This window comes from Hyla sarda, chromosome 1 (assembly GCF_029499605.1).
Source record: "Hyla sarda isolate aHylSar1 chromosome 1, aHylSar1.hap1, whole genome shotgun sequence".
NCBI lineage: Eukaryota > Metazoa > Chordata > Amphibia > Anura > Hylidae > Hyla > Hyla sarda.
In genome coordinates this window covers 605,509,466-605,534,347 of record NC_079189.1, presented here as the reverse complement: position 1 = coordinate 605,534,347, position 24,882 = coordinate 605,509,466, and the positions used below count along the sequence as shown (strand labels likewise).

At 45.2% G+C, this 24,882-nt stretch overlaps 1 protein-coding gene across 1 annotated transcript in view; it reads left to right on the top strand.

Moving 5' to 3' along the window:
• The window catches only part of LOC130296575 (oocyte zinc finger protein XlCOF6-like), a 52,080-nt gene extending 39,053 nt beyond the window's left edge, over positions 1-13,027 (top strand). Inside the window, exon 5 of the mRNA XM_056548303.1 lies at positions 11,734-13,027. Coding sequence (XP_056404278.1) covers positions 11,734-12,650 — 917 coding nt within the window. The 3' untranslated portion in view covers positions 12,651-13,027. The remainder of the gene's footprint in view (positions 1-11,733) is intronic.
• Positions 13,028-24,882: the final 11,855 nt, after the last annotated feature.

Below are 24,882 nucleotides of genomic sequence, written 5' to 3'. Positions count from 1 at the left end.
AAGGGGTTAAAGAGGTACTCCACTGGCCAGCGCTCGGAAGTGAATGTTCCAAATGCTGCTTTTGCACTGTGGAGGTTGACCACGCCGCCTTGTGACATCAGAACCATGCCCCCTCAGTGCAAGTCTATGGGAGGGGGCATGGCGGCCATCACGCACTCTCCCATAGACTTGCACTGAGGAGGCGTGGCCGGGATGTCACGAGGGGCGTGGCTGACCCACGAAGGTCGAAAGCAGCATTTGGAACATTTACTTCCGAGCGCTGCCAATGGAGTACCCCTTTAAGACTTCTATTCCATGCTATTTACCGAAACCTCCGGGGTGCATACTTTCAGTACAGTTTTTTACAGAGGAGCAACAGGATTTTTAAAATAAGTTCAGAGGAAATTCAGACGGCGATAAAAGGCGTCGCCAATGGCAAGGATCCCGGACCCGATGGGTACACCAGTACATTTTACAAAGGGCCAAGCCAAGCTAAGTGCTCCACCAATATTATTGGCATTTGATGCCGAAAATGTGTTTGATGTTATGTGTTGGGTCGGGCTGGACACGGTCATTTTCCAACCTTTTTATCATGGTTACATGCTACCCGGGTGCTGTAAATCCATACTTTAGGCGTCCTCTCCGCCCACTTCCCTTTGCAGAAGGAGACAAGACAGAGTTATCCCGTCTTCTCTCTTATTTATGACTGGAGCCATTTGGAGAATTTGGGACTGTATCTCTGTGAATACCCTGTACAGTCCTCAGGAATCAGTAATAGTGGTAGAAAGAGCTTTACAGGCTTCTCTTTCAAAAGGAATGGGGCCACCCTAACTTTTCACAGGGTCAAGACAATAGTGACTATCGGGTCTGACAGGACAAGACTATAATGGTTGCTGGTGACCTTATGCATCCAATAATGGAAGTTTGTTGACTGCCTGTGAAATAAAGTCTAGGTTTGGGCTCAGATATATGTCTAGAGTCTTAAAGGGGTACTCCGCCCCTAGACATCTTATCCCCTATCCAAAGGATAGGGGATAAGATGTCAGATCGCCGCGGTCCCGCTGCTGGGGAGCCCCGGGATCCCCCCTGCGGCACCCCGCTATCATTACAGCACAGAGCGAGTTTGCTCTGTGCGTAATGACGGGCGATACAGGGGAAGGAGCCGCGTGACATGGCTCCGCCCCTCGTGACATCACGGCCCGTCCCCTTAATGCAAGTCTATAGGCCGCCACGCCCCCTCCCATAGACTTGTATTGAAAGGGGCGGGCCGTGATGTAATGAGGGGCGGAGCCGTGATGTAACAATGCTCCGGCCCCTGTATTGCCCGTTATTACGTGCAGAGCGAACTCGTTCTGTGCTGTAATGATAGCGGGGTGCTGCAGCGGGGATCCCGGGGCTCCCCAGCAGCGGGAACGCGGCGATCTGACATCTAAGATGTCTAGGGGCGGAGTACCCCTTTAATGCTTGACCTTTTTTTCCTTCTAAAAAATATTCTTATCTTAAAGGGGTACTCCCCTGGAAATTATTTTAAAAAATTTAATCAACTGGTGCCAGAAAGTTAAACATATTTTAAATTACTTATATATAAAAAATCTTAATCCTTCCAGTACTTATCAGCTGCTGTATGCTCCACAGGAAGTTATTTTCTTTTTGAATGTCCTTTCAGTCTGACCACAGTGCTCTCTGCTGAGACCTCTGTCCATTTTAGGAACTGTCCACTCCTGGAGAGGTTTGCTATGGGGATTTGCTCCTACTCTGGAGAGTTCCTAAAATGGACAGAGGTGTCAGCAGAGAGCACTGTGGTCAGACTGAAAGGAAATTCAAAAAGAAAAGAACTTGCATACAGAACATACACCAGATGATAAGTACTGGAAGGATTAAGATTTTTTAAATAGAAGTAATTTACAAATCTGTATAGCTTTCTGGCACCAGTTGATTTAAAAATAGTTTTTTTTTCCAGTGGAGTACCCCTTTTAAGTCAGTGTTTCCCAACCAGGGTGCCTCCAGCTGTTAGAATAATGCAGACATTAGCAAAAAATAGGTGTGGGCCAATACCAAAAAAATAAAATGATGGTGGGATTTAAAAAATCCTCACAATTAGTGGTACCTATCTATAGAAATAGCTAATAAGCTCCCATAAGCTTATGATAAAGCACAAAGAAGATTGGAGCCATTTAAAGAGAAATACAAATAATACTTTATTAAAAAAAAAAATACACAAACACATAAAAGCTGAGGACTCTCACCCAACATGGGGGGACAAAAACAGCAAGGGGGACCCCTCAGGTCACTGAGGGAGCTAATGAAGCAAAATGCATGAACACAATGAAAGTACTAAAACACAGAGGTTCAAATAGTGTCCAAAAGGACTACAAGGGAAAAAAAACAGACAGGAAGTACAAGTACAGCCTTTGGCTGTCCAGGCATGCTGGGAGTTGTAGTTTTGAAACAGCTGGAGGCTCCCTGGTTGGAAAATACTGTCTTAAGTAATGACTATTGGCCAGGTACACTCTCTCATACTGTATATATAACCCGCCTCAAGTACACTTATCTGTTTTGTTCTCCAATATTTTCTGTCTTTCTTATATTTGGGTCACAGACCGAAAAAAAAGGCCCTAGAGGACTAGAGCGCCACCACTGGACCAGGAGAGGTGAGTGCCCTAGGACGCTGCATTTCGGTTTTTAGGTTAATCAGTTAACCTCTGTAATGTCTCCTCCAATGTTATCTCCAGGAAATGTATTTTATTTCTCCATAGAATCTGGTGCGGTTTATAATCGTCTCCTCTTCTTCCCTTCAGGTTTCTCCAACCCAGGATCCTCTGCTGATATCTTCTATATAAGAGAAGTTTCCTGATCAACCATGGAGAGAGACAGGAACAAGATGGCCGACAGGATGATAGACCTCACCCTACAGATACTCTTCTGGCTTACTGGAGAGGTGAGGGATTCTGGGAGTGATGTCACATGACCTCATTCTTATCTATGTAATAACAGATGGATATGACTGGAGAGGTGAGGGATTCTGGGAGTGATGTCACATGACCCCATTCTTATCTATGTAATAACAGATGGATATGACTGGAGAGGTGAGGGATTCTGGGAGTGGTGTCACATGACCTCATTCTTATCTATGTAATAACAGATGGATAGGACTGGAGGGGTGAGGGATTCTGGGAGTAATGTCACATGACCTCATTCTTATCTCTGTAATAACAGATGGATATGACTGGAGAGGTGAGGGATTCTGGGAGTGATGTCACATGAACTCATTCTTATCTATGTAATAACAGATGGATATGACTGGAGAGGTGAGGGATTCTGGGAGTGATGTCACATGACCTCATTCTTATCTATGTAATAGATGGATATGACTGGAGAGGTGAGGGATTCTGGGAGTGATGTCACATGACCTCATTCTTATCTATGTAATAACATGGATATAACTGGAGAGGTGAGGGATTCTGGGAGTGATGTCACATGACCTCATTCTTATCTATGTAATAACAGATGGATATGACTGGAGAGGTGAGGGATTCTGGGAGTGATGTCACATGACCTCATTCTTATCTATGTAATAACAGATGGATATGACTGGAGAGGTGAGGGATTCTGGGAGTGATGTCACATGACCTCATACCTATCTATGTAATAGATGGATATGACTGGAGAGGTGGGGGATTCTGCGAGTGATGTCACATGACCTCATTCTTATCTATGTAATAAAAGATGGATATGACTGGAGAGGTGAGGGATTCTGGGAGTGATGTCACATGACCTCATTCTTATCTATGTAATAACAGATGGATATGGCTGGAGAGGTGAGGGATTCTGGGAGTGATGTCACATGACCTCATTCTTATCTCTGTAATAACAGATGGATATGACTGGAGAGGTGAGGGATTCTGGGAATGTATGTAGTGATATTAATGTGTCTCTCCATACACAGGATTACACAGTAGTGAAGAAGTCCTCTAGTGGGCGCTGTCGGGCCCCTGTGTGTGAAGGATGGGGGAGAACCCTGAGCCCAATCCCGGGGCCCCCACCTCACTCCCTGATACATGAGGAAATGGATGAACAGAAGATCCTAGAACTTATCAACAAGATGATGGAGCTGCTGACTGGAGAGGTGACCCTGCTGGGAATGCTGGGACATTATACAGTAATGGAGGGGTCTGGTGATGACTGGAGAGGTGACACTGCTGGGACATTATACAGTAATGGAGGGGTCTGGTGATGACTGGAGAGGTGACACTGCTGGGAATGCTGGGACATTATACAGTAATGGAGGGGTCTGGTGATGACTGGAGAGGTGACACTGCTGGGACATTATACAGTAATGGGGGGGTCTGGTGATGACTGGAGAGGTGACACTGCTGGGACATTATACAGTAATGGAGGGGTCTGGTGATGACTGGAGAGGTGACACTGCTGGGAATGCTGGGACATTATACAGTAATGGAGGGGTCTGGTGATGGCTGGAGAGGTGACACTGCTGGGAATGCTGGGACATTATACAGTAATGGAGGGGTCTGGTGATGACTGGAGAGGTGACACTGCTGGGAATGCTGGGACATTATACAGAAATGGAGGGGTCTGGTGATGACTGGAGAGGTGACACTGCTGGGAATGCTGGGACATTATACAGTAATGGAGGGGTCTGGTGATGACTGGAGAGGTGACACTGCTGGGAATGCTGGGACATTATACAGTAATGGAGGGGTCTGGTGATGACTGGAGAGGTGACACTGCTGGGACATTATACAGTAATGGAGGGGTCTGGTGATGACTGGAGAGGTGACACTGCTGGGAATGCTGGGACATTATACAGTAACACCACTGGAGGGGTCGGGGTGATGACTGTATCATTGTGTGTCAGGTTCCTATAAGGTGTCAGGACGTGGCGGTCTATTTCTCCATGGAGGAGTGGGAGTATGTAGAAGGACACAAGGATCAGTTCAAGGATCAGGTGATGATGGAGGATCAGCAGCCCCTCACATCAGCAGGTAATAGACATGACTATATACACACGTCCTCTCATTATTTGTATGTATAGAATGAATTCAGTCTCTGTATGTGTTCCCTACAGTCAGATCCAGTAAGAGAACAGCAGCAGAGAGGTGTCCCCGTCCTCTTCTTCCACAGGATCAGGTAGATGGAGATATTCCCTATGATCTGTAGAAGGGCTGTGAAGCTCTTGTGGTCAGTCCCCTCACCCTCCATGACTCCTCATCTTCTGCTCATCTATAACATTCCACATGAATTCTCCTACTGTCTGATGACGTTTACAATATTTCTTTCACATCTTATGAATCAGGGAGAAGATCCGACCAATAATAATGCTACAGACATTCGGGTAAAAGAAGAAGATACAGGTAATCACTCAGGTCAGTAATAACCACTAAAGGCAGAGAAAAGTCACAGATTTTATACTATACTGTTCTACTATATACTATACTATTAGGTGGAAATCTTTTGTAAACTAAAAAATATTATTTTATTTCAGTTTTGCTTTACATTTTATGGTAAAATGGAAGATGTCTTTAGAAAGTAAAAATAGGGGGCGTGGGTGAGTGGATGCACAGAGTTTCTGCTCCTCGGCCTCTTTACTGGGAGGTTTGGCCCAATCCCCTTATAAACTGTCCCACTGTGTTTCCACCTGCTTTCCTGGATTGCCTCCTCACTTTTTATTTTTTTAAAGTATTTATTTAAGGCATTTTCAAAATCAATACAATAACACTCCAGAGAGCACCACGACGTGCCCTACTACAACAGGAACAATCAGAACTGTACAGAGGTAAGTAACAGTATGGTTACAGTAAACTCCCCTAAGGGGAGAGGTTCCGAACAAACAGTAGCATAGTACTGGAACTGGGCCAGACATGAGCCCCTGGAGCAGAACCGCCTGACAATGATGAACACAGAACCACAAGCACACAACAACCCAGAGCATCCTCCCACCTCCAGCAGAAACACTACAACCACCCACGCCTACTGAGGGGATCCAATACGTTCTGAAGGGACCACTCATTCTCCCAAAATCAACCAGGTTATCCAGACTTAGTCAAATTTCTTTGGGCACTTGCGACTTATGTAAAGAATCCTATATAACGGAACATATTTATTGACCAGATTGAACCATCTATTAATGGGAGGAGGCAAAGTGTCTTTCTAGGCCATAATGACAACTTTGTGGGCACAGAACAGGAAAAACTGGATGATGAGAACCCGACTCCAAGCCATTAATGAGACCCAACAAACAAACCTCAGGGCTCAACACAAATGGAAACTCCAGATGATCCGCCAGAAATTACATCACATCTCTGCAAAAGGGAACAACACAAGAGCAACTCCGCACCGCATGTAGAAACGATCCTCTATCAATCAGACAATGAAAACAGACATCCGAAGGGGAAACGCCAATACAAAAGAGTTTAACTGGGGTACAATAAAGACAAAGAATAAATCTTGACCGAATAAGCATATCTCGGGCGCTAACCACCGTGGAATAGTAACCTCTTTTTACTGCTCCTCTGAGAGATCAGGGATATCCTCCATCTACTTTAGATAAGCCCGGGCAAATGGGTCTGGACCCGCAGACTGAAGCAAGGCATACGCTTGTGTCAGTGGCTTGGCGAGGTCGGTGGCACCCAGGAGCAACTCCACCTCAGAAAAGGCCAGGTCAACATCCAGGGAGCCAAACTGCACCACCCCACTGCTCCTGCGCCTGGAGTAGAGTCAGGCCCAGTCTCGGAGGTTTGTCCTGCCAGTAGAAGGATCTCGGCGCACCATTCAATCACACAAAGAAACTCTTAGGAGGAATCAGAGCCAATAGGTGGAAGACATACAGAAATGTTATCATTAATAAATCATTTAAAAGATATTGGCCCAGATTTATCAAGCAGTGTGAGAGAAAAAATGGAGTGATTTTCCCACAGCAACCAATCACAGCTCAACTTTCCCTTTACCAGAGCTTGATAAATCTGGACTATTAACTCTACCCGCCAATGACAAGGGCAAAAAATGACCATGCCCGCAACCGAACCTCAGTGGAAGCCACAACAGGTTCTAAATTAGGGGCCAAAAAATCACCTAGACATTCCTCCTCAATTTTGCCCAATATCAAGCAACCTGGCTCGTGATGTCATTGTTGGCCCCTGAGCAGCAGAACACAAGGAGAGGAAGACTTGACTATGCATCCAGCACACCATCCCTGCAGTCCTTGACCGTTCCACCTGCCTTGCTGGATTGCCTCCTCCCTTGGTGGCGAGAAGCCTGGCTCGTGATGTCATGAATGATGAAGACTTGACTACACATCGACCTCCCAGCTCTCACGGCAAGTGGCAGCTCTGTAAATACAGCCGCCCAAGCTGCTGCTGCTGGACACCTGCTTCTTATAAGCCTGGGGCACTGGGCATCCTGGTCAAAGCATCCGTCTGCCAACACAGACTGTATGATAAAGTGGGATTGAGCCCCCAGACTTCACTCATCCCCCACCATCGATCAACATCACCTGTGCTGGGAGCTCCTCACAGAACTCACATAGGGGAGATGGCCATTGTTTTGGACACCATTATTACTTTGTGGGGATTCCTTCAAGCCTTTCTTCTGCTTTTTCCACTATTGCACAGTTCTGCACTGGTGACCTACAAGAGTGGGACTTGTCCAGATAACTGATTCATCAGTCTCATGAACTTAGGGTCACGTGTTTCTCCATACTCCTTCTCAAAAGAAAGAAATTTGTCTTTATTTTCTATGCTTCTTTTCATGACCCGTGGTCGCTGTCTGCCACATAGTGACCCACTAGCAGTAATACTACATTTTCAGAGTGTGTGGTTTTTCCACCGCCTGCTTCTTTGCATTTCTTGGGACTTTGCTCTGTTTTCACTGACCTGCTCTGTGGTGTAGTCCCCGTCATGTGACCACACTGATGAGAATCCCGACCTCACCGAGCTATGGTTGATACTCCGACAACTCTGTCTTCACGGGGAAGAAATCTGCAGCTAAATCCATAATCCATGTACTCTGACGCTCTCTGCCTCCACTTGAGATCTTTATCCTCCAAACACATGGAGCCTCAACACCATTTTCTTCCCCATCACCTGCCCATGGCACCCTGCCAGCTCTCCCTGAGCTCCCAACTTCTGACGAGGACTGTACCACCTTGTCCTTACCTTCCTTGTCCTCTCCCAAGAGATACCACCTCTCGTCTGCTGCCAGGAGCACTTTTTGGTCCCTGAGTAACTTTGGCGAAAGGGGACATTGTACCTGGAACCTTGCAGGTGCCTTTTGGGCCAGAGGCAAAGGGTTTGGTTTATTGGGGGGGGGCCTCTCTCCTTTCTTAAAAGGGCTTGAGATGGGCCGAATCCTCTTGCACATTTTATTGTGTGAACACTTACACTTGCACTTTTTACTTGCAGTTGGGTGAATTGAGAGCACGGACCTCACAACTGCCTCCTCTTACATCTGTCCACTGGCAGGCCTCCCAGGGGATCACATGGACGCTATAGAGCCGTTGGCACCTAACACTTTTAGCGATAGCTTTTGGGATTGACTCCCATTGTTGTTTATTGACCACTGAACGTCTTTCGCATTGTATGCTATTTGATGGATATTATTTCTGTTTGTTCTGTTTTTCTGACACTTTTGTTTATCATTTGTAATGTCTTTTGATTATGGTTAACTCACAAAAAAGTATAGAAAGAAGCTGAGGAGTGGATCACCAGTAGAGAGGATCTTTTGATCCACAAGCAGCTCCCACAGTTTTCTTGTCTACCATTCCGACACATGTGGCCCCATCATCACACCATGGTCTCCTCATTACACACCTCAATCTCATTATTACCCCTCAGATCTCTTTATTACACACTCTGGTCTCTGCCCAGACTATTTGGTGTGACTGCACACATTACACGTCCTGCCATTGACAGCACCCACCGTCACTTTAGCTTGCAGTGGTGTCGTCAACAATAAACCCAGACTGCCATGGACTGGAACTGTATTGTCTTTAACAACAAATCCAGATTCTGTTTGGGAACTGATGACGGTCGGGTTGGAGAACGGAGGCCTTGTGGTGAGCGCTTCAATAATGCCTTTACTGTGTAGCCACACACTGCCCCCTGCTGGTGTGATTATCTGGGGAGCCATCATATATGACAGTCGGTCACCCCTAGTAGTGATATGAAGAACACGAACAGCTCAGAGATATGTGCAGGACATCTTGCAGCCACATGTGTCGCCTCTCATGACTTCTTACTAACATTTTTCAGTAAAACAAGGCCCGTCCAGACACAGTCAGGGTCTATTCATACAGCAGAGTTACTGCTTGTGGACTTCTGCCTCAAATTAAAGCCCATAGACTTCTATTGGATTACGCACTTCCATTCACACTTCTGAATTTCTGCTTGCAAACGGAAATTCAGAAGTGTGAATGGGCATGCAGAATCCCATAGAAGTCTATAGGCTATAATTTGAGGCGTAATCCCGCAAGCTGAAATTCTGCTGTGTGAATAGACTCTTACGGTGAGCCTGATATTTGCTGTTGCTAGAGTCACGCGCATACTCTCTCTTTGCTTTTTGAAGGGTCCGTAGGAGAACCCACACCCTTTCCTTTTCCAAATGGCTTCCACCTCTGGGGATATCAGATAGCCACACCTGCTCCTCCTTTCCTACGCATAGGTTTCCAGCTTGTTTAGTGGTTCAGTAAGGCCGGGTTCACACCATAGAATTTCCGAGCCAAATTCTGTTTTGAAATTCAGTCTGCAAATTCCGGTGCAGCAAGGGGAACCCGCTGCACAGTGCACACTGCAGAGTTTTCTAGGCGGACATTCTGCCCGAAAAATCCCCACAAAAAATTCCACTAGAACATTGAACTTGTCCTGGTGGATCTCCACTCTGCAGATATTACCGTTTATGGGGGCGGCAATGTCTGTGCGGTCCTAGCGCCGGCTCATTCACTTGGAATCACCAGCTGGAAACCCGGCCTAAGACCACGGCTCGTACCTGGACTTGGCTCTGCCTGACCCCTGGCTGCTGTTCATCCGTCTGTCCATCAGCTGTTAGACAAAGAAACATTAGGCAGCCATATGTAGTATTAACACAAGTGGGGGAGATGTATAAGAACCTGTCCAGAGGAAAAGTTGCCCAGTTGTCCACAGCAGCCAGTCAGATCGCTGCTTTCATTTTGCATTGGCTTTGTTAAAAATGAAAGCAGCGATCTGATTGGTTGCTATGGGGAACTCGGCAACTTTTCCTGTGGACAGGTTTTGATAAATCTCCCCCTATGTTTTGGTCCTTGTTGAACCTTTTTCATGTGTAGTGTGTATGAATGAAAGAAAATAGAGATAATAAAATATTAGTAAGTAGATATATCTAATAGTTTTTAAATTGTACATACAGTCAGGTCCATAAATATTTGGACATCGACACAATTACAACATTTGAATATGGATTTGAAATGAAATGAGCAAGATTTGCTTTAACTCCAGACTGTCAGCTTTAATTTGAGGGTATTTACATCCATATCGGGTGAACGGTGTAGAATTACAACAGTTTGCATATGTGGCTCCCACTTGCTAAGGGACCAAAAGTAATGAGACAATTGGCTTCTCAGCGGTTACATGGCCAGGTGTGTGTCATTCCCTCATTATTCCAATTACAATGAGCAGATAATAGGTCCAGAGTTGATTTCAAGTGTGCTATTTACATTTGTAATCTGTTGCTGTCAACTCTCAAGATGAGATCCAAAGAGATGTTACTGTCAGTGAAGCAAGCCATCATTAGGCTGAAAAAAAAAAAAAAAAAAAACATCAGAGAGATAGCCAAAACATTAGGCATGGCCAAAACAACTGTTTGGAACATTCTTAAAAAGAAGGAACGCATCGGTGAGCTTAGCAACACCAAAAGTCCCGGAAGACCAAGGAAAACAACTGTGGTGGATGAGTGAAGAATTCTTTCCCTGGTGAATTGGTGAAGAATTCTTTCCCTGGTTGGTCAGATCAACAACACTCTCCAGGAGGTAGGTGTATGTGTGTCAGAGTCTTCAAAAGAAGACTTCACCAGAGAGAATACAGAGGGTTCACCACAAGATGGAAGCCATTGGGGAGCCTGAAAAACAGGAAGGACAGATTAGAGTTTGCCAAACGACATCTAAAAAAGCAACCTGTTGTAATTCTACACCGTTCACCCGATATGGATGTAAATACCCTCAAATTAATTTTCTTCAAGATAGATACAGTAAGTCGGCACTACTGATTCAACGATGTATTGCAGTGTGGGTCCAGTCCCGGTGATATAAAGTGAGGATGTGTAGCTTCCGTGGGGTGCACTAATATGTAGGTAGCAGTTCGCTGTACACAAATGGCAATATATAGAGAAAAGGCACTCACCACGTCTGAAGCTTTTTCTTACTTTATTCGTGCGGTAGAAAACATACAGTCAGGTCGGGTTAGGACGCCAACAGAAAGCCGTAGTGACAACGCTGTTTCACACCAACCGGTGTATCATCAGACTACCCTCAAATTAAAGCGGACAGTCTCCAGTTAAAGCAAATATTGTTTGTTTCAAATCAATTGTGGTGGTGTATAGAGCCAAACATGTTAGAAGTGTGTCCTGACTGTGTGCGTGTGTGTGTGTGTGTGTATATATATATATATATATATATATATATATATATATATATATACACACACAATGTCATCTTCAAAAAGATACTACTAAGATATTACTAAGAAATAATATCTGTTTTATCCTTGGCAGATGACTGTACCAGGAGATCAGAGGAGAATCTTATATCTTCAGATTATAAAGCAGATGATGATATCACACAAGATACATATGAAGAACATTCCATTATCCCAGATACACCCTCAGCCCGTCACAGCCAAGATCTCTCATCTCATCCTGTTATACAAGTCCGACCTAAAGATTCATCTCAGTCTGTTAAACAAAATAGAAGGAACAGAATGAGTAATACACATCTGAAAACTCACACAAGAGAGAAGTCCTTTTCATGTTCTGAATGTGGGAAATGTTTTACTTGTAAATCGAACCTTGTTCAGCATCAGAGAACTCACACAGGGGAGAAGCCATTTTTATGTACAGAATGTGGGAAATGCTTTACTCATAAATCAAATCTTGCCGACCATCAAAGAACTCACACAGGAATGAAGGCATTTTCATGCCTAGAATGTGGGAAATGTTTTACTCAGAAATCAAGTCTTTTTCAACATAAAAAAACGCACACAGGGGAGAAGCCATTTTCTTGTCAAGAATGTGGGAAATGTTTTATTTATAAATCACGTCTTGTTCACCATCAAAGAACTCACACAGGGGACAAGCCATTTTCATGTCAAGAATGTGGAAAATGTTTTCCTCAAAAATCTAATCTTCTTATCCATCAACGAACTCACACAGGGGAGAGGCCATTTTTATGTACAGAATGTGGGAAATGGTTTACTCATATCTCACATCTTATTGAGCATCAAAGAACTCACACAGGAGAGAAGCCATTTTCATGCCCAGAATGCGGAAAATGTTTTACTCAGAAATCAAGTCTTGTTCAACATAGAAAAACTCACACAGGCGAGAAGCCATTTTCATGCCCAGAATGTGGGAAATGTTTTATTGTGAAATCATCACTTGATAGACATAAAGCAATTCACATAAGGACGTAACCATTTTCATGCCCAAGATGTGGGAAATGTTTTACTTACATATCAAGTCTTGTTGGACATGTAAAAGCTGACACTGGAGAGAAGCTATTTTTATGTTCAGAATGTGGGAAATGTTTTACAAAAAACAAACAAAATGTAATAAACATCAAAATTCAATACTGATTTTTTAAAACTTTATCAACTCTGATAAGTCAGCACTGGAGGGGTTAGTACAACCATGACCTTACCTTACACCCTAAAAACTTGTAGAGAGGTCCGTTTTAACCATTATTACTGCGTAAATCATATACTGAATCCCAAATTTTGTTACCAATGGTTTATAAACGTTTACTATAGATCCATCGCCTCAGAATAGTGTTGCATTCTCGAAAAAAAAAAAAAGTCTCATGGAGCAATATATGGTTATGTTGTTGCTCCACATCAAGAAGACCCAACAGGTATATTCCATGGGTCGCTGGTACTGAAGATCAAACAACCACAGAGAGAAGCACAATCATTGTAGTCCAAAAAGTCCACTGTCACAGGACCGGGTTACACATATAAAGTCACGATTTATCTTCTACCATTTATTACATTGTGATGTAGGAACTCTTCCCATCCTAAAGGGGTAGTCCGGCGAAATACACATTATCCCCCACCCACAGGATAAGGGATAAGTGATCGCAGGGGGTACAGCACTCGGGTCTTTCCGTCAGTCCCATAGAAATGAATGGAGAGCGTGTCGAATGTAGCACCCGCTCCTTTCAGATTGCCGGGCATGGGATCAAGGGGGGGGGGGGGGAGGGTCCCAGCAGTCAGACACCCCCCCCCCCCCATGATCAGACAATTATCCCCTATCCTGTGGATACAGGATAAGGTGTATTTCGCTGAACTACCCCTTCAAAGGGGTGCTCCAGCGTTCTGAACATTTTGTTCAGAACACTTGGAGCCGGAGGCCGTGATCGTGACATCACGGCCACCCCCCCTCGTAACATCATGGCCACATCCCATCCATTCATGTCTATAGGAGGGGGGGGGGGGGCGTGTCGGCTGTTGATAGGGGATAAGTTTTTTTTCGCTGCAGATGTCCTTTAACCCCTTAAGGACTCAGGGGTTTCCCGTTTTTGCACTTTCGTTTTTTCCTCCTTACCTTTTAAAAATCATAACCCTTTCAATTTTCCACCTAAAAATCCATATTATGGCTTATTTTTTGCATCACCAATTCTACTTTCCAGTGACATTAGTCATTTTACCCAAAAATGCACGGCGAAACGGAAAAAAAAATAATTGTGCGACAAAATCGTAAAAAAAAAGCCATTTTGTAACTTTTGGGGGCTTCCGTTTCTACGCAGTGCATATTTCGGTAAAAATTACACCTTATCATTATTCTGTAGGTCCATACGGTTAAAATGATCCCCTACTTATATAGGTTTGATTTTGTCGCACTTCTGGAAAAAATCATAACTACATGCAGGAAAATTTATACGTTTAAAAATGTCATCTTCTGACCCCTATAACTTTTTTATTTTTCCATGTATGGGGCGGTATGAGGACTCATTTTTTGCACCGTGATCTGAAGTTTTTATTGGTATGATTTTTGTTTTGATCTGACTTTTTGATCACTTTTTATAAATTTTTTAATGTTATAAAAAGTTACCAAAATACGCTTTTTTGGACTTTGGAATTTTTTTGCGCGTACGCCATTGACCGTACGGCTTAATTAATGATATATTTTTATAGTTCGGACATTTACGCACGCGGTGATACCACATATGTTTATTTATTTATTTTTTTACACTGTTTTATTTTTTTTATGGGAAAAGGGGGGTGATTCAAACTTTTATTAGGGAAGGGGTTAAATGACCTTTATTAACACTTTTTTTTAACTTTTTTTTTGCAGTGTTATAGGTCCCATAGGGACCTATAACACTGCACACACTGATCTCTCATCCTGATCACAGGCGTGTATTAACACGCCTGTGATCAGCATTATCGGCGCTTTACTGCTCCTGCCTGGATCTCAGGCATGGAGCAGTCATTCGTCGATCGGACACCGAGGAGGCAGGTAAGAGCCCTCCCGGTGTCCGATCAGCTGTTCGGGACGCCGCGATTTCACCGCGGCGGTCCCGAACAGCCCAACTGAGCAGCCGGGATACTTTCAGTTTCACTTTAGAAGCGGCGGTCAGCTTTGACCGCCGCTTCTAAAGGGTTAATACCGCACATCGCCGCGATCGGCGATGTGTGGTATTAGCCGCGGGTCCCAGCCGTTGATTAGCGCCGGGACCCACGCGATATGATGCGGGATCGCAGCGCGATCCCGCTTCATATCGCGGGAGACGGCGCAGGACGTAAATATACGTCCTGCGTCGTTAAGGGGTTAATCCTTCCAGTACTTATCGGCTTATCAGGAAGTTGTGTAGTTCTTTCCAGTCTGACCACAGTGCTCTCTGCTGATACCTCTGTCCATGCCAGGAACTGTCCAGAGCAGGAGAGGTTTGCTATGTGGAATTGCTCCTACTCTGGACAGTTCTTGACATGGACAGAGGTGTCAGCAGAGAGCACTGTGGTCAGACAGAAAGAAAATTCAAACAGAAAAGAACTTCCTGTGGAGCATACAGCAGCTGATAAGTACTGGAGGTATTAAGATTTTTATATAGAAGTAATTTACAAATCTGTTTAACTTTCTGGCATCGGTTGATTTAAAAAAAAATTGTTTTCCACCGGAGTAACCCTTTAAAGGGAACCAATCTGCAGATTTTAGCATATATAATTCTTGGCAATGCGTTATATATGCTAAAATCATTATCCTCACCATCCCCGGGGGACGTTTGTGCCCCCAGGGATGGTGAAGATATTAAGTCCCAGTAGTACCCGGGTGGGGACTTCTACTTACCAGCACCCGTTGCTCCCCATTGCTTTGGCCGTGGCCCCGCCCCAATGGCTTGAATGACTGCTCACGTCATCGCTCTGCACCCTAAGCAGACGAAGCAGAGCGGTGATGCGAGCCATCAATCAAGGCGAGGGGGTGGGACAACAGCCGCAGCAACGGGAGCTGGTAAGTGTAAGTCCCCGCCTAGGGAACTACTTGCTGGGGGGACTTTATATCTTCACCATCCCTGGCGGCACAAACGTTCCCCGGGGATGGTGAGGATAATGATTTTAGCATATATAATGCGTTGTTGAGTGTTATCTATGCTAAAATCTGCTGATTGGTTCCCTTTAAGCACTTCTGGGATGAAATCTCTAGAGCCTTATCTGAAATCATGGGTAGGGGGATAGTTTTGACCCCACAACCTGCCCTAGGCATAGAGTCCTACCCCTGAAAACAGCGGAAGCTGCTATTTAAAATTTTGATTCGGGCCAAATTGGTTCTAACCAGATTTTGGAAAAAAAAGAGACATTTCGGGATTGTAAGAGGTGCTGACCACAACTGAGCGCTGTTTTACATGAGAAGAAATTGTTGCTATAGGAGGAGGTACCACGAAATCCTTCTATGCTCTCTGGTCTTCATGGACCCAATATCAGATTTCCTGTATCCCTCCTCCAGCCGGTTACTCTGTGTTCTCCCTGGGTTCTACTGTCCACCATGTTTGGTGCGATGCTGTTTGATATTATGGGCTATTGCTACTATATTGCATACTGTCAGGATTCGGCAGGCTGGAGGTGGATCCTCTGTGTCAGCGAGGGATTGGCGTGGACCGTGCTGGTGGACCGGTTCTAGGTTGCTACTGGTATTCACCAGAGCCCGCCGCAAAGCGGGATGGTCTTGCTGCGGCGGTAGCAACCAGGTCGTATTCACCGGTAACGGCTCAACCTCACTGACTGCTGAGAGTGGCGTGGGACAGGAGGACTAGACAGAGGCAAGGTCAGACGTAGCAGAAGGTCAAGGCAGACGGCAAGGTTCGTAGTCAAGGGTAACGGCAGAAGGTCTGGTAACACTGGTAAGGCAATCACAGAAAACGCTTTCACTGGGCACAAGGCAACAAGATCCGGCAATGCAGGAAAGGGGAAGTGAGGTAATATAGGCCTGGAGCAGGTGAGCAAATGACACTGATTGGGCCAGGCACCAATTAGCGGTGCACTGGCCCTTTAAATCTTAGAGAGCTGGCGCGCGCGCCATAGAGAGCGGAGCCGCGCGCCAGGACGTGACAGCCGGGGACCGGGACAGGTAAGTAGATTGGGATGCGATCCGCGAGTGGGCGCGTCCCACTATGCGGATCGCATCCCCGCCGGCAGTGTCAGTGCAGCGCTCCCGGTCAGCGGGTCTGACCGGGGCGCTGCATAGAGGAGAACGCCGCGAGCGCTCCGGGGAGGAGCAGGGACCCGGAGCGCTCGGCGTAACACATACGTGATGCACATTTAGTATGATTATTGCTATTATGGTTGTCTTTACCATTTTGCATTTGTACAATGTTTTATAAAAAAATAATAATAATGTCTTATTTTGGTCGGTGTTATGTATATTTAGTGCATATGATAGCTGTCCACTTTTCCAGTTCCCTTCTTTTCTTTTCTAGTTAGTTTTGTAGATGTGCGCCCAATAAAGGAGGCTCTTGTTTTTTCTTTGGCACATTTAGGGTAGGAGCACATGATGTTCTCACCTCCCGTTAATCGTATGTGTTGGCATCCCGCCAAAAACAGGATCCTGACGTATACTTTTAACAGGAGCAGCGCACCCCATTCACTTCTGCTGCCGAATGAAGTCACCCCTAGCGACTCTGTTCAGGACATATGCACTATTTTAAACGGACTCATGACAGGGGCTGTCACGCTTTTGAAATAGCGCACCCGTCCCAAAAGGAGTGACTAGATGACTCCTTTTGGCCATAGAATTGAATGGGGTCCGCTGCGTCCATTAACATTATATGTCAGCATCCTGTTTTGGGCGGGGTGCTGACAGATACGATTAACAGGGGCCAAAACGTAGTGGCCCTCATTTACTATTGCAAACCCAACAAGTCTTGTCGGGTTGTGCGACAGAAATTCTGTCTGCGCCAGAATTTGCGCAAGAATTTGCACCAGAGTTGCTAGGAAAACCCGAAAAATGGGCGTGGCCATCGAAAAGGGGCGTGTCACAAAACCCAACATATTTACTAAGGTTTCCACATAAAATGTGGTGGATTTGAGCTGAGGAAAACCCCACAGATCAGAGCAGGTGTAAAAAAAGCAAAATGTAGGGAAAGTGGAAAATGTAGGGAAACCTTAGTAAATACCGTGGAAAATAAATTGTAGGGAATTAAAACCCACAAAGAAACCTACATAACACTCTTAGTAAATAAGGGCCAGCGTGTTCCTACCATTAGGGTCTATTCACACAGCATAATTTCCGCTTGCGGAATTCCGCCTCAAATTAAAACCCATAGACATCTATGGGATTCCGCAAGCGGAAATTCAGAAGTGTGAATGGGAGTGCGGAATCCCATAGAAGTCTATGAGCTTTAATTTGAGGTGGAATTACTCAAGCGGAAATTCTGCCGTGTGAAAAGGGGAGATTTATGAAAACCTGTGAAGAGGAAAAGTTGGCCAGTTGCCCATAGCAAACCAATCAGATCGCTGCTTTCATTTTTAACAATGAAGCAATCTGATTGGTTGCTATGGGCAACTTTTCCTTTGCACAGTTATGATAAATCCCCCCCTTAGACCCCACAATTGTTTCACAGATTATTGAATCTGAAGGCTTTGGGGGGGGGGGGGGGGGAAAGACATATGTTACACTAACACATTGATGGAGCCCCAATTTTACTAGAGGTAGAAGTAAAAATAACCCCGCCCCCGCCCCCCCAATTCAGGAATCTGTGGCTTAAAGGGGTACTTTGGTGAAATTTTTTTTTTTAAATCAACTGGTGCCAGAAAGTTAAATAGATTTAGAATTTACCGTAAGTGTAGAAAAGAAGACGGCACTCACCCAGGTACGTTATGCTGACGATTAATTTATTTCATCCACAAAACCATGCGGGGAGGTGCAGTGTCAGGCTGGTGTGAACGGCAGGAACGCTGGTGCTCACAGCGTGATGGCTACAGCTGTGTCGTGCTTCCGCACTTCTTCAGACCACATAGCCACCCGTAATAACCTGCGTGACGTGTAGGGGGCGGGAATATACAAAAATAGGTGTATACAAAAATGTGATTAAAAACTATTAAAAACACAAAAATACACTGCGAGAAAAGAAAAGACATACGGTATGAACTACTATTATATAAATATACCTAAATCCAACTCATCATTCATGCCCAATCTTCCTTGGGCGCCGGTTCTCATTATCCATCGTGCTTCTACTTGTAAGAGATCCCTACGCCTGTCAATACCATCTCAGTAGTGCACTCTATCGATCCCAAAGAAGTGCAATTCTGAGGGGTTACTGTTGTGGATTTCCCACATATGGTCGATAACTCTAGGGAAACCTTTTTTGCTTTTTAAAGGGGTACTCCGCCCCTAGACATCTTATCCCCTATCCAAAGGATAGGGGATAAGATGTCAGATCGCCGTGGTGCCGCACAGAGCACGTAATGACGCGCAATACAGGGGCCGAAGCATTGTTACGTCACGGCTCCGCTCCTCGTGATGTCACGGCCCGCCCCTTTCAATACAAGTCTATGGGAGGGGGCGCGGCGGTCGTCACGCCCCCTGCCATAGACTTGCATTAAGGGGACGGGCCGTGATGTCATGAGGGGCGGAGCCATGACGTCAGGCGGCTCCGTCCCCTGTATCGCCCGTCATTACGCACAGAGCGAACTTGCTCTGTGCTGTAATGATAGCGCAGTGCCGCAGCGGGGATCCCCGGGGTCCCCAGCAGCGGCACCGCGGCGATCTGACATCTTATCCCCTATCCTTTGGATAGGGGATAAGATGTCTAGGGGCGGAGTACCCCTTTAAGGAATAGAGATGTTCCCGAAACCTGGTATGCATTGGTCTGGTAGTGCTGCCGATATAAAAATGGCCCCACTCACAGATCAAGCCATACACGATAAAATGAGTTCTGCAGCACCAAAAATCTTGCAATTGAACTTCTACTCCGCCAAGATTAAAGTTTTTCCCAGTAATCAATTGTGGGCACCATTTGTGGTTTCCTTGCAAAAGGAGCCAATTCTTCTTTTTGTTGTCGTCTGAGGTGGAAGAGAATTTACTATGGGTTAGAGAGTCTCCTAGGTTTTTGGCTCTACGGAAGGCTATCATGGGTTTGTTCTAGGTGATCTCGGCCAAGACCGGATCACTCTGCAACAAACTCCAATGTTTATTTATGGCAGCTTTTATAACATCACTCAAAGGATTAAAGGATTTAAAGGAAAAGGTGAATCTTTCTGATTGTTTCTTCTCCTTCTTATCCTTATGTCTTAGGAGGGATCTCCTATTTTGTGCCAAAGCCCGATTGAATGCTTTCTCCAAAATTTCAGAGGGGTAACCCCTATCTTCCACCCTATCAGAACGTTCCTTAGCCTGTCTTCCAAACTTATCATCAGTATTGTTAACCCTTCTGAGTATTTGCCCATAAGGAATAGCTGTTTTGACGTGTTCTGGGTGGTAACTGCTGTAATGCAGCAGGGAATTCCCTGCTGTTGGTTTTCTGTAGCCAGTAGTTACCAAACCTTCATCACACACAGAAACTAATACACCTAAAAACTCTAACTGGGACAAGCTTGTGTTAGATGTAAAACTTAGATTCATGTTATTGTGAGATATATGTGCCATAAAATCAGCAAAGTCTGCCTCTGACCCAGTCCATATGAAAAAAACGTCATCAACAAAGCGGGAATATCTACTGATAAATCTGACGAAGGGATTATCAGAAGAAAAAATAAATTCCCTTTAAAAAAAAAAAAAGCGACGAGCAAATTGGCAAAAGTGCAGGCCACCGGAGTGCCCATGGCCACCCCGGAGGTCTGCCTATACCATACGTCGTCAAACAAAAATGTGTTATTGGTTAGGGTCAGAGACAGGGCTTCGTAGATGAAGTCCACACACATCTCACTTTTATCGGTTTGTTCCAAAAAATTACGAATACAGCGTACACCCAAGTCCTGCGGAATATTGGTGTAGAGTGACTCGATGTCTATGGAAGCTAATAAGCTCCCCTCCTGCCACTCTACTTCTGAAAGGACTGCCAAAAATGTGTTGGTATCTTTTACTTACGATGGAACATTCTTAAATGGGCACTGTCGCCAACTTTATTTTTTGATATGTTGTAGTACTTATGTACTACAACATATCTCTAATATACTTTTATTATTATTTTTTTTCATTAAAAAGGTTTCATTTACATTTAAAAACCGGCTACTGAAAAAGGACTGATTTTGGAGTGGCAATCAGTCCTTTTTCAGTTAGGCTGCACTCGCTCCCTGCCTGTCAATCAGACAGGCGGGAGCGAGCGCATTGGCTCCCCGGTCACTGGCTGGGAGGCCACTCCTCCCGCACATCGCCGCCGCCTCGTTGCCGCCGCTGTCCCTGCACGCCCGCTGCCGGACTCTGCAGTAAGTGTAATGAGGGAACGGGGTATGCGGGGCAGGGGGGGGGAGGAGGGAACGGGCTAGTGCCGTAGCGGGGGGGGGGGGGGGACAGGCTAGCGCCATAGCGCCTCTTGTAACTAACTAATAGTTTATCTACACAGGGTGCCTCCAGCTGTTTCAATACTACAACTCCCAGCATGCCCTGACAGCCAATAGATGTCAGGGCAAGCTGGGAGTTGTAGTGGTGAAACAACTGGAGGCACCCTGTGTAGATGAACTAAGGGCGGAAGTCCCCCCCCCAGCAGGCATCAGTGACGTGGTGCCTGCTGGGTGCCTGCCTGATAGTGAGCTCACTGCCAGGCAGACAAAAGGCATTTTTAATATAGTAAAAATTAAAATTAAAAGCAGGGAGGGTGTTAGGGATAGATTGGCAATAGGCAGGGACAGAAAAAAAAATAGGATGGTGGGAGCTACCCTTTAAGTAGGGGTCTTAAAAGGAAATCAAAAAATTTAGAAATACACTCGGTGATGGAGCCCACCCCGGACACAATGGGGCGTCCGGGGGGGGGGTCATCCAAACTTTTGTGTATTTTTGGTAAAAAATACCAGGATGGGGACCTGGGGGGTGGAGGGACTAATTTTAGTGCCATTTCGGTGGAGAGGTATGCCCTTTTCCACTGCACTCCTGAGTACAGTTTTCAGGAAACTTTTTCGGTGAGATTGGATTTACATTTTTCATAATTCGCCGAATTGTGCAGTTGTCTCATAGCCTCGCCCACATAGTAATCTTTAGTGAGCAGGACTATGTTACCGCCCTTATCGGCTTTTTTCAAAGCGACATTATATAATGATCTAAGCCACTTCAAAGCTTTTCTCTCCTCACTATTAAAGGGGTATTCCAGGCAAAAACTTTTTTTATATATCAACTGGCTCCAGAAAGTTAAACAGATTTGTAAATTACTTCTATTAAAAAATCTTAATCCTTCCAATAGTTATTAGCTTCTGAAGTTTTCTGTCTAACTGCTCAATGATGATGTCACGTCCCGGGAGCTGTGCATGATGGGAGAATATCCCCATAGGAGCTGGACAGCTCCCGGGACGTGAGTCATCAGAGAGCAGTTAGACAGAAAACAACAACTCAACTTCAGAAGCTAATAACTATTGGAAGGATTAAGATTTTTTAATAGAAGTAATTTACAAATCTGTTTAATTTTCCGGAGCCAGTTGATACATTAAAAAAGTTTTTGCCTGGAATACCCCTTTAAGTTTGCTGCTGTCTGTGGGGTATTTAAGAGCCCTAACTTCTTCCATGATTTTATATGAGAAAAGGTATAGGTTACTCCCTGGTGCAATAGGGGGGCAAAAGGTAGATTTAATTCCTCCAATGAATGTATCATAATCCTCAGAAAACGCATTAGTGGAAAAATTTCCTCCCAAAAGTTCAGTGAGGTCGGCTAGGCAATGAATCTCCGCTTCGCCTGCCGCACTGAACGGGGTGACGCCCAATATGTTAATGGGGGAGGGGATTTCTGCTTCGTTTTTATCTCTGGTTTCCACACCTGTTTTATTTGCAAAAAAACTTACGTAGGTTTAATTTCCTTACTGATTTAAATAAATCAATTTCAAATTGCACAATAAATTAGCAATAAAGAAGTCGTCAGCATAATGTTCCTGGGTGAGTGCCGTCTTCTTTTCTACACTTACGGTTTCCTTGGATGAATTGTGCTATTTGGATTGAGCGCCCCCGTCTTGGTCGTTTAGTCTGTTCCCACACCTGCGCTTGTGTTCAGCGAGTTTCCACTCTAGCAGTGCCGGACTCTGTTTTCTATCTTACAAGATTTTGAATTGACTTCTATTAAAAAAATCTTAATCCTTCCAGTACTTATCAGCTGCTGAATACTCCAGAGGAAGTTGTGTAGTTCTTTTATGTCTGACCACAGTACTATCTGCTGCCACCTCCAGAGCAGGAGCAAAATACCCATAGTAAACCTCTTCTGCTCTGGACAGTTCCTGGCAGCAGAGAGCACTGTGGTCAGACAGGAAAGAACTACTTTCTGTACAGCAGCTGATAAGTACTGGAAGGATTAAGATTTTTTTAATAGAAGTAATTTACAAATCAGTTTGACTTTCTGAATACAGTTGATTTAAAAATAAATAAATAAATTCTACCAGAGTACCCCTTTAAAATTTTTGAAGGTGGGGGGTCCAGACTAGGTAACTTGTATGGGAGGGCTTCCTCTGGCATTGTCATCGGGAATCTTCTTGGGCACTCCTTATCAATACTGGACGATGAGGGGCAGGAGGAATGTGGAATCTCCCTCTCTGGCCTTATGGCGGGTTTCACACTCCGGAATTCTTGTGCAGTCACTAGGACCACGCAGACATTGCCGTCCCCATAGACGGCAATGTCTGCGGAGCGAAGATCCACCAGAACATTAAACAAGTTCAATGTTCTGGTGGAATTTTTAAGTGGATTTTCCAGATGGAAAGTCCACCTTAAAAACTCTGAAGTGTGCACTGGAATCCCATTGCCAGCTATGGGACTCTGCTGCACCGGAATTTCCATACGGAATTTCAAAACGGAATTCTGCTCAGAAATTCCGTAGAGAGGATTTTATGGGTTTGGGTGTAAGTTTGTAGCATTTAACATGTATGTTTTTTATTTTACTTTATTTCACAAGTGTGTAAATTTACTAAATCAAAAATGTGCAAGAAAAAAAATTACTAAATCTTAATGTCCACTCGGAAAGAATCCAGCTCACAAGGAAGTACCGCATATACTCGAGTATAAGCCGACCCGAATATAAGCCGAGGCCCCTAATTTCACCCCAAAATCCCAGGAAAAAAAAAATAAATTAAAAAAAAAAAAAAAAAAAAAAAAAAAAAAAAAAAAAAAACATTATTGACTCGAGTATAAGCCTAGGGTGGGAAATACATCATCCCCCCCTGTCATCATCCAGACCCCCGTCATTAACATCCTCATCATCATCACCGCCTGTCATCATCCAGACCCTCATCATCATCATCACCTGTCATCATCCCCTTGTCATCATCCCACACCCCCCCTTCATCGTGCCCTTGTCATCATCCCCTGTCATCATCCCCATCCTCCTTCATCATCCCCTTGTCATCATCCCACACCCCCCCCTTCATCATCCCCTTGTCATCATCCTCTTGTGAACTATCCGCCCTCAGTGGTCTTCAACCTGCGGACCTCCAGAGGTTTCAAAACTACAACTCCCAGCAAGCCCGGGCAGCCATCGGCTGTCTGGGCTTGCTGGGAGTTGTAGTTTTGAAACCTCTGGAGGTCCGCAGGTTGAAGACCACTGCGGCCTTCGACATCATCCAGCCCCCTCTCACCCCCTTTAGTTCTGTACTCACCTCCGCTCGGCGCTGGTCCGGTCCTGCAGGACTGTCCGGTGGGGAGGACGTCCGGTGGGATAGTGGTTCCGGGCTGCTATCTTCACCGGGGGCACCTCTTCTCCGCACTTCGGGCCCAGAATAGAGGCGTTGCCTTGACGATGACGCAGAAGACCGTTGGTAATGAACGTACCTCTGCGTCATCGTCAAGGCAACGTGACTATTCTGGGGCCGGGCCCGAAGCGCTTAGAAGAGGCCTCCCCGGTGAAGATAGCAGCCCGGAACCACTATCCCACCGGACCACCTCCTCTCCGGACAGTCCTGCAGCATCGAACCAGCGCCGAGCGGAAGTGAGTACAGAACTAAAGGGGGTGAGAGGGGGCTGGATGATGTCGAAGGCCGCAGTGGTCTTCAACCTGCGGACCTCCAGAGGTTTCAAAACTACAACTCC